Genomic DNA, 11,343 nt, shown 5'->3' on the forward strand with positions numbered 1-11,343 from the left:
TAAAACAAAGCTTTTAACCATTCTCCACTTAGACGAACAAAAGCACCCCTGCCTACACGGAAGCAAACACCACTCCAAATAAATTGCAGTAAGCAAAGTGCTATCATTAATCAACTGCGCTCGTAGTTCAGAATGAGTGGTCGGCTGTTACGTGTCAAGGGCCTTTACATTTAGTATTTGCTTTTACACTCTGAAGGCAAACCTCATGTTTCCAAGAATAAAGCAGTCTATTAATCTAGCAGTCAATCTGTGCACCTGCAGAAAAAGTGGGGGGGTGGGGGTGGGGGGAGGGAAAGTTATCAGCCCCTCGAGTGTTTGAAGTGCTATTTCATCTACAAGAGAGCACAGATGAATACTAAAGGGAGGTTTCTCAAAGTCTCTGTCGACGTGTAAGATCTGTTTGAATAACTTTGAATACAATGCAAATGATATCCCTAAAGCATCATGGGAACAGAGGATGTATGCAGATGTGACACGTGGAACAACCTCAGATATAGGTGAGGCTTTACAGGGACAGAGGTTCCCACAAGTGGATTCTAGATCATCTGACACAGAGAGGTGGAGGACACACTCGCATCTTTTTTTTTTTTTTTTGTTCTTATAAAAATATTAACACAGTAAAAATCCACTGTTACAAGTAAAAACCCCTCATTTATGATGCGATTTAACCCATAAACACCCAAACAGCCAAAACTATCTGCTGATTTCAACTGTTTAACCCTTTCATGCATAGTAGTTACTCCAGCGAACAGTTATTCTACAGCTGTTCTCTTGTATATTCGTGGGTTTTGTTGTTTTAGTTCCATATCAGCCAACACAGTGGACACTAATGCAGCATCTCATACACTGACATTCATACCGTTACTGTAACTGTACATGAGATTTTGCATGTTTTTGATGTTTTAATAATTAATAAAGAATATTTTCATGCATTAAAACATTCAAATTACCTGTAAATATATATATACATAATTTTCAATGAGACTCAGTTGTCCAATCCACTGATAAAAACTATATTTGGACAGTTTATCAGTGCTTATACATGTTATACATTCACAAAAAATACATTTATTCAACATTTTTGTTGTGAAACCTCCCATAATTACACACGATATTTGTCAATTAACAAACAAGTCTTGTTAAACTTACTGAACAAATACTTCTTTTACGGTTAATTGTCAGTAATTTTGTCTCGTTTTATTTTATTTTATTTTTTTTTACAGTATTAAAGTTTAATTTAACAGTTTAATCTCATAAATAGAAAATAAATATTTGGGAAATTACAATACATTTGCAAATGTACTTTAACTGTATTTTTCTATGAGAAAAGAAAAAATAATTTTTAAAAAATGGAAATTTTATGGTTATTCACAGTTACAGTTTTTTCATGTTATTTTACATTTGACGTGTAAAATCACAGTCTGTTTTTTGTCATTTCATTGATATTTTCCTGTATCTTAAAAATACAGAAAAAATCTGTAAAATAAATAGTGAAAATTCTGTTAAATTACAGATTGTTTTTTTTTTTTTTTTTTTTTACAGTGTACTATATGTTGGCTCATGTCATATTTTAGAAGTATTTTTAATTGTATTTTTGTAATAATAATAAAAGAAGTTACTTTTAATAACTGTAGTCCCTTGAAAAGGATATTTAACTATGACATGTAGTGGAGTATAAGTATTTAATCGCAGAAAATGTACTCAAGGTGCCTTAAAATCATTGAAAAAATACTTAAATGTAACAAGTGCTGATGTATCAGATGGCAGTGGTTGATATTTAGCCGTTGCCTTATATTATGTGATTGAATTTGTGCTCATATTTTTTTTTCTTTTTTCTTTTTTGCATGTTTGAAATAAATAAATATATGTCACAGGTGTCAAGCATGCGGCCCGGGGGCCAAAACCGGCCCGCCAAAGGGTCCAATCCGGCCCACAGGATGAATTAGTGAAATGCACAAATTACATTGAAGATGTTAATGGTTGTAGTTCAGATTCCACATTCAGAACAATATGATCTAACGTGGGTCAGACTAGTAAAATACTATCATAATATCCTAGAAATAATGAAAACTGCACATTTTTTCTTTATTTTTGTGTATAAAAAAACTAAATTACATAAGAATGTTCACGTTTACAAACTATGCTTTTACAAAAAAACAAGATGAGAACAAACTGAGATGTCTAAAGAAAAGTGAGTGTAATTTTACTGATATGCTGCCTGTTACTAAATGTTTTGTGTATTTGGAATTGTAATTTAACCCCTTCATGCACTGTCCACTCCAGTGGACAGTTCTTCTCCAGCTGTTCTGTTGTATATTCATGGGTTTTGTTGTTTTAGTTCCATATCAGCCAACACAGTGGACGCTTATGCACCATCCCATACACTGTAATTCAGACCATTACTGTAACTGTACTGTTCTTGATAAACCTGATCTGCACTAACATGTTTGAGTGTAAATCAATTGTTATTTGTTAGACAAGAAGATTTTTTTTTTGCATATTATCTCCATGAAGTGAGTAATTACTAGCATTAGAATATGTTAAAATGTGAGAAGACATCAGATTAGCAGCATTAAAAATGTTTTTATTTCATTGTTTTCATATCACTTTCTGATATTGGGTTGTAAACACATGTTTCTTTATTTCAAAAATTAAATGCATGGATATTTTTGTAACTCCATAGAAAAAAAAACTCGATCGCATTGTTTTTTTCATGGCTAAACACTGAAGAAAAAAATCTTGACTAAGGTTCTCATAATTCGTGCATGAAAGGGTTAAGTTGCAATGCACATGTGTAAATGATAAACTAAGGCATAACACTGTTAAAATTGCACTCAAGACATTTCAGGATGTTTGTGTTATTCAGGAAACTTTGCAGTTTTAAACATTTTCATAATGAAATTGTCCATTTTTCACTGTTATTATTTTTCTGGTCCAGCCCATTTGAGCTCATATTGGCCTGAATGTGGCCCCTGAACTAAAATGACACCCCTGATATATGCAATGAAAATTTAAGGGATGGATAACAAGAAGAACTAAATAATCTTTTTTTGGCCAAATTCTCATTTTAAAGATCGAATTTGACAACTGTTGCATCCGTAAACGTACTTTTTTTTTTGTTTCGTTCCACACTGCCGAACACATTAAATTACACGGAAAACTAGCAGCAGCCTTCATCAGCTCAATAACAGGATTACACTCCCCATGTTCTCATATTCAAGGAAAAATACCTGAGATACATTTCATTTCTCAGAGGGACTAACATTGTGTCGGTTCCATTTTAAAAAAGTGCCTCAGTTTGAAGTCACCTTATCTGCTCAGTGTTGTTTTTTTTTTTTTTTCCTAATGTATTATTGTAGAAATTCCATCAGATTGTTCAGGATAAACACAGCTCCTCTGGGGTGAGTCTGAAGTCAGCTTATTGTTGAGGTAAAACTGAAGTATTATGCAACATTTGAGTTTATACATGTGTGTTTATGTTGGGATGAGTTGCAGATTCTGTCAGAGTGATTTATTATGTTAAAGCTGTTTAACCTTATGACACTTTCCGTGCATTTGGGGTTTAAAAGTGGAGTCTCATCCATGTGAAGAATGTCTTTTAACCCATAAAGACCCAAACAGGCACCGTTGAACAGAATCATGTAAAATGTTTAATAACTTCTGCACTGCAAAAATCTAAATCTTACCAAGTGTATTTTTCTCATTTCTAGTCCAAATATCTCACTTAATATAATATAATAATATCACACTTAAAATGAGACATAATCACCTAAAGAGTAACTTTTCAGTGAGATATAAGAACTTATTTTTAGAGAATAGATCTTGAAAATCTTATTTCAAGAAATCTTACCAAGATAATTTTCACTTGTTCCATTGGCAGATTTTTTTGCTTGAACAAAGCAAAAAAATCTTGAATTAAGCAAAAAAAATTCTGCCAATCGAACAAGTAATAATAATAATAATAATAATAATAATAATAATAATAATAATAATAACTTTATTTATATAGCACCTTTAAAAATTGCATTTACAAAGTGCTTTGACAGACAAAGCAAAAGGGCACAACAGCAGAATAAAATTTTTCTTTTTTTTTTTTTTTTTTTTTTTTTTTTTGCTTGAATTAAGCAAAAATAATAATCTTGAATTAAGCAAAAAAAAACCTGATCTCAATGAGTAAATAAATCTAAAAAGTAATCTTTCAAGATAAATATTTCACATTCATGTCAGATATTCCTTTTTGCAGTGTATAAATCAGGTATTTTCCTATATTTAATTCACTGATTATGTACATGTTTGCAAAAGATCTGAATGAAGTAAAGGTTTATTATGTCAGAAATAGACAAAACTGATGAAAAAGTGACTTCATCAGCAAAGTTATCATTAACTGGACATAAACTGTGTCTCCATCCACTGTCATGTATCAAACTGGTGATAAATGACAGTGGCATCACTTCACAACTGTATCTATTATTTGATTTTCTTCTTTGATGTTCAGATTATCTGACTTGTTCCAAGAATTTTCATCTTGAGCTACCTCACTTAGATATTACAATTAATTTTAAGCAATATTTATGACAAAACCAGCTCCATTAACAGTTTACCCTCAAGACATTTTTATTTGTTTTATGCAGTTCTGCCTATAAATATACAGATGTGGAAAAATTATTTGACCGTCCAAAGTCATCAAAAACAATGGTTATGCAATCAAGTACTGACTCCTGTGTGTATCATGTGACTAAAACAGACAGAAAAGAAACCATGGAATGTCTAAAAGCACTGTTTTTGTCAGTACAATGCCATAGATAGTGATGTAGGAACTGAAGTGATTTTGGTTATTATCAAGAAAACATGAAGAATGGATAGATATCAGCTCTGAAATTAAACTGCTATGAGCTATTGTTGTTGTTATCATTATATTTGTCCAAACAAATGTACCTTTAGTTGGACCAGGCATTAAAATGAACAAGAACTTGACGAAAACAAGGGTGGGCTAATATTTTATATATATCTATATATATATATATACCAAAAATGAAAAAAAAAAAAATCTTACAAGTAAGACTTGAAACAAGGCTATATCAGCCCGCCCGCCGGCCGAAAAAATTATATTAATATTCATCTACTATAAAAATATAACGAATCAGGACAATGAATGTTTTCTTCAACTTTTGCTCAAAGTTTAGACCCTAATGTTAATAAAAGTACATCAAAAGTGTATTTTAGTGCAAACTTTAATGTTCAAACATGATTTTTAATCTTTGTGGGGTGAAATATACGCTATTAAAAATCTCCAACACGAACAATTCATTTATGCATATCATCGTCGATCCAGCCGAAGAAAAACAGGCGAGGATAAAAAATTCCAATTTCTCTTTTAGTTTGTTACAGTTTACTCAGGCATAGTAATAGATATAATATTTTAGACAATGGGAATAGATTCTGTGAGGTCTGTAAATGTCCACAGACACCAAGAACATCCATATGAACCTTATTATTGTGAAGTAATTCTTCATTTACTTTGGGTATGTCTTTTTAGGTGTTTTTTCCCCTGAAAATATGGTCAGGGTTAAACAGGTTAAAATAACTATCAACAGTCATAATCTTTAGATAATATTTTCGTGTTTTAAGAAAACTTAATTAGTGCAATTTCCTTACTGCACTGGCAGATAATTAGGTATTATGATCACTTTGCTTTGTGTGTTTGCGTGTTTGTTTGTTTGTTTGTTTGTTTGTTTGTTTGTTTGTTTGTTTGTTAGCAGGATAACTCAAAAAGTTATGGACAGATTTTCATGGAATTTTCAGGAAATGTTGATACTGGCACAAGGATGGTGGTGATGGGGGCAGATCTGTCTCGGCGTCGGTCTGCGCTCTCTGAGTGCTTTTCTTGTTATACTTGAAATACGCCATTTTAACCCAATAAAAATGAGTTAAATTTTCTTATTTGCAGTGTACTTAAAAAACACAAAATGCTGAGGTTAATGTTATACACTGGAAAAAATCTAACTCTTACCAAGTTTATTTATTTCATTTCTTGTCAAAATATGAACATTTTGGGTTTTTTTTGCAATTAATTCAATAGAATTTTTACTTACATTTTTATACTCTTAAGAGTGTTTACTTCTACCTGCCTTTCTTATGCACTGGTGTGTTACATATTGCTGCTGTAAACTGTTAAATTTACCCATAGTTTGATCAATAAAGTCTTATCTAATCTTATATCTCATTACACTTAAAATAAGGCATAATCACCTGAAGAGTAATTTTTCAGTGAGATATAAGAACTTATTTTTAGACAATAGATTTTGAAAATCTTATTTTAAGAAATCTTACCAAGATCATTCTTACTTGTTTCATTGGCAGATTTTATTTATTCATTCATTCATTCATTCATTCATTCATTCATTTATTTATTTATTCATTTGGCTTAATTCAAGCAAAAATATCTTCTTCTTTTCTTTTTTTTTACTTGTATTTAGAGGGACCACTCCTCTAGTGTACTGGGAGCAACTCAGGACTCAGTGTCTTGGACACTTCAACATGTGGACAGTCGAAGCCAGGAATCGAACCACCAACCTTTTGGGTACTGGACGATCTGCTCAACCAACTGAGCCTGAGCCACCCATTGACTTACATATTTAACCCTTTGATGCATGAATTATGAGAACCTGAGTAGAGATTTTTTCTCCTGAGTGTTTATATTCCTCTTTAGGCATGAAAAAAAAATGTGATTGAAATTTTTTTAATGACCCTATTTTTTTATGGAGTTCCAAAAATGTCCACTTCACTAATTTTTGAAGCAAAGAAACATGTATTTAAAACGCAATAACAGAGAGTGATATACTGTGTGAAAACTATGAAATAAAAACATTTTTAATGCTGCTAATCTGATGTTTTCTCACATTTTAACATACGCTAGTACTAGTTGTTACTCGCTTCATGGAGATAATAGGCAAAAAAAACCTTTTAAGAAAACTGTTGATTACAGTCTAATAACAATTAGCAATTGATTTACACTCAAACATGTCACTGCAGATCAGGTTGATCAAGAACAGCAAAGTTACAGTAATGGTATGAATGTCAGTGTATTGGATGATGCATAAGTGTCCACTGTGTTGGCTGATATGGAACTAAAACAACAAAATCCAAGAATATATGAGAGAACAGCTGGAGAATAGCTGTCCACTGTAGTGACCAGCATTAATGAAAGGGTTAAAATGTTTTTTGTTTTTGTTTTTTTGCTTTTACCTCATACCTTATATTAATTTTTTTTTTTTTTTACTTGTTTTTAGAGGGGCTTTTTTTTTTCCACTGTTGAGGTTAATTTTACAACAAATGGCACTAAAACACGTAAGAAAGATTCTGATTCTGAATAGAGAGAACAGTTCATTTTTTATGATTCCCAAACTGGGTTTTTATGGGTTATTAACCCTTTCATGCATGAATTATGAGAACCTTAATCAAGATTTTTTTTTTTTTCCTGAGTGTTTTTATTCCTCTTTAGGCATGAAAAAAACAATGCAATTGAAAATTTTCTTCTGAAAAACAAATAAAAATAAATAAATAAAATACAAATAATTTTAAAAATTTTAAAAATACATTAAAAAAAAATTTTTAAAAATCTTATGAACCTATTTTTCATGAAGTTGCAAAAATATCCACTCAGCTGGACACCACACGTTTAATTTTTGACGCACAGAAACATGTATTTACTGATAAATTGTGTGAAAACTATGGGGAGGGCTTGGGATTCTGGGGGTTTATGCTCAGGAGAGATCTACATAATGTTACCAATTCATGTCAGAAAAGATATGTAGTGTCTTAAAATTTTAATAAAGATATGTGTAAAAAAAAAAATCCATGAATATACAAGGGAACAGCTGTAGAATAGCTGTCCATTGGAGTGACCAGTATGCATGAAAGAGTTAATTCTAATTTTAACTAGGTTGTTATTTTTCCCTTTACCAAAAATAATATATACTAGTCAACATTTGCTAGGGATCAGTTTTATATTTCCACAATAATTGATGTTGTATAATATTTTGGGTGACTTCATATATTATGTGTGTACTTTGGCTAGTCATGTAAAGAAAAATGGACCAAAAGGTAAAAAAAACATAAATTTTTATTGCACTTTCTGGCAAAAGGGTGATACAACCCTAGAAATTAGAGTTCACAACAATTACTCTTCCAATTTTGTTTTCACTGAAACCACTCAGAATGTTCTGAAACACATACGGTGTGATGTCAATAATGTGTGTGGCCACCATCTGCATCCGCAGGCTGTACTCCACTGGGAAAGTAAATTTTCAAGTTTCCAGAATTACACCCCTGAATATAGCAAAGTTATAGTCCTGATCCCTAGCAAATGTTGACTAGTGTATTTGGTTTTACTAAGATTTAATGATAACTTATTGACACTGAACCAATCTTTACCTCCGCCAAGGAGGTTATGTTTTTGCCAGGGTTTGTTTGTCTGTCCGTTAGTGTGCAACATAACTCAAAAAGTTATGGACAGATTTGGATGAAATTTTCAGGGTTTGTTGGAAATGGGATAAGGAAGAAATGATTAACTTTTGGGGGTGATCCGGAAGAAATCCTGGATTCTGGATCACTTTGAAATTTTTGTTAACATTGTGGTAAATGGGGCCAAAATTTTCGTTTCCCAATATCTCGCTTAATTATTGACCAAAACTCATGAAATTTAACTCAGGAATTGACAATGGGGTCCTCTATCACATTTCAAAGGCTGATCCGGATCTGATCCAGAAGGCGGATTTTATCTCAATTTATATAAAAAATGGGGGTGCCCTTACTTTTTGGCCTACTGTGCCTTTAATATTAAAGGTAGAGATTTCTGACAAGCGCCATCGTGTAGCTCAGTCAGTTCCGCATCGGGAGTATGCCACCGGATTTCATGTAGCTTTAATACTTAAGGAGCTAGATCCAGAAGAAAACCGCCATTACGAGAAATGTGATTTTTGTGAATAACTACTGAACTAATAAGGATATAATTATGAATCCAGTTGCTAATGGTATGTTTTCATGGTCAAGGAATCTTAAAATATACGTAAAATAAATATGGGACTAATATTTATGGTGGAAATCACAATATGGGGGAATTGTGCAAATCTCATGCAATTTGACTCAGGGATTTACAATGGGGTGTTCTATCAAATGGCAAAGACTGATCCGGATCTTTCAAAAAGTTATGGAAATTATAATTTCAGGAAATATTGATACTGGCACAAGGAACAAATGATTAAATTTTGGTGGTGATGGGGGGGTGGGGGGGGCACTGATCTGCCTTGGCGGAGGTCTGCGCTCCCAGAGTGCTTTTCTAGTTTAATATAGCAAGCTCCTTTTCAACTGTATCTATAATTTGACTTAACCCTTTCATGCACACTGGTCACTACAGTGGACAGCTATTCTACAGCTGCTTCCTTGTATATTCATGGATTTTGTTGTTCTTTTTGTTTTGTTTTGTTTTTTCACACATATCTTTATTAAAGTTTTAAGACACTACATATCTTTTCTGACATGAATTGGTAACATTATGTAGATCTCTCCTGAGCATAAACCCCTAGAATCCCAAGCCCTCCCCATAGTTTTCACACAATTTATCAGTAAATACATATTTCTGTGCGTCAAAAATTAAACATGTGGTGTCCAGCTGAGCAGACATTTTTGCAACTTCATGAAAAATAGGTTCATGAGAATTTTTTTTTCTCATTATTATTATTATTACCTCCGCCAAGGAGGTTATGTTTTTGCCAGGGTTTGTTTGTCTGTTTGTTTGTCTGTCTGTCCGTTAATGTGCAACATAACTCAAAAATTTAAGGACAGATTTGGATGAAATTTTCAGGGTTTGTTGGAAATGGGATAAGGAAGAAATGATTAAATTTTGGTGGTGATCGGGGGTGGGGGGGCCCACGGGGGGCGCCACTGATCAGCCTTGGCGGAGGTTTGCGCTCTCCGAGTGCTTCTAGTTTTTTTTTTTTATGTATTTATAGTTTTTTTTTTTTTTATTATTATTATTATTATTATTATTATTATTATTATTTATTTATTTATTTATTTATTTATTTATTTATTTATTTATTTTAATTTTCCAGAAGAAAATTTTCAATTGCATTGTTTTTTTCATGCCTAAAGAGGAATAAAAACACTCAGGAAAAAATTTTGATTAAGGTTCTCATAATTCGTGCATGAAAGGGTTAAATGAGTGACCACAATGAGTGACCACAATGACTGACCACTATTAATGAAAGGGTTAAGGCCTGAAGTGCCACTCCAGACCTGTGTGTTTACCAGTGAAGGCTTTACTTACAGGGACACTGTTTTGTTGGGGAGGAAGCTGGGCTGCAGAGTGTCCATCAGATCCACATCATCACACACCACTTTAACTCGGACGTGCTGCCTGCTCAGCTCCTTGGACCTTTCCGCAGAACAGTGACAGCTGTCAACGATCAGGTCTGGACAGTTTCTGCTGCTCCGCGCGGACTCCCACCGCAGCAGCAGCACCATTACGCACAGGAACCACAGCGCGCTCATGGTGTGGGTGGACTGGAACTGGTTGCTTTTTCTTTTTTTTCCTTTTCTTTTCTTTTATACACTCTTCTTTAGGTTATATCCTCCCAGTTTCTGTGGATCATTTCACACTACTACTTCCGTTCCAATCAAGTCCTGCGTGTCCCACTTTCATGTCACCTGCTGCGATCTCCAAACTTTTACGCGCGTCAAAACAGAAAAAACACTTCAACTTCCTTTCCGTTAAATATATCCATAAAGCCATTATCTCTTCTTACTCCAAAAAAAAAAAAACTCCATTCCAGATTGGCTTTTGTGTCATAAATGGCATATGCGTACGGAAAATAGAAAAACTGCCCACGGCGCGCGCTCTCTGTCAGAAGTCCCGGTAAAACTTCTTCTGTGCGCCACATCCACATCCTTCTCCAAATACAAAATGCGGTTGTAATGACAAATCCAAAGCCATAATCCGGTAAAACGCGTCTCCTGTTCGTGTTGCCATTGACTGTCATCATCCGACTCCAACTCCTTGCGCTCTTGGACTTGTTGCGCAGAAAAAAGAAAAAAAAAAAAGTCCCTCCCCGTTCAGTCCTGACAGGATCCAGCGTGGGCTCAGAAACTTTTCACACAGCAAATCCACAGAGCAGACCACACACACGGCTATGTGATAACAGCTAAGACCAGTAAATACACACTCCAAAGGCTTTAAGTCCAGAAAAAACACAGGATAATCAGGATTTCAGAGCGGATCGTGTGCGTAAACGGTAGCGCAGGGAGGAAAACAATGAAATGAATGTGGTTTTTTTATACTTTCAA

General features: G+C 33.6%; 1 protein-coding gene across 2 annotated transcripts in view; it reads right to left on the reverse strand.

Moving 5' to 3' along the window:
• Positions 1-11,046, reverse strand: part of adgra1b (adhesion G protein-coupled receptor A1b) — a 667,465-nt gene extending 656,419 nt beyond the window's left edge. For both annotated transcript variants that reach the window (XM_030155759.1, XM_030155758.1), the window contains exon 1: positions 10,328-11,046. In XM_030155759.1, the coding sequence (XP_030011619.1) occupies positions 10,328-10,551 (224 nt within the window). In that variant the 5' untranslated portion in view covers positions 10,552-11,046. The remainder of the gene's footprint in view (positions 1-10,327) is intronic.
• Positions 11,047-11,343: the final 297 nt, after the last annotated feature.

This window comes from Sphaeramia orbicularis, chromosome 15 (assembly GCF_902148855.1).
Source record: "Sphaeramia orbicularis chromosome 15, fSphaOr1.1, whole genome shotgun sequence".
Taxonomy (NCBI): Eukaryota; Metazoa; Chordata; class Actinopteri; order Kurtiformes; family Apogonidae; genus Sphaeramia; species Sphaeramia orbicularis.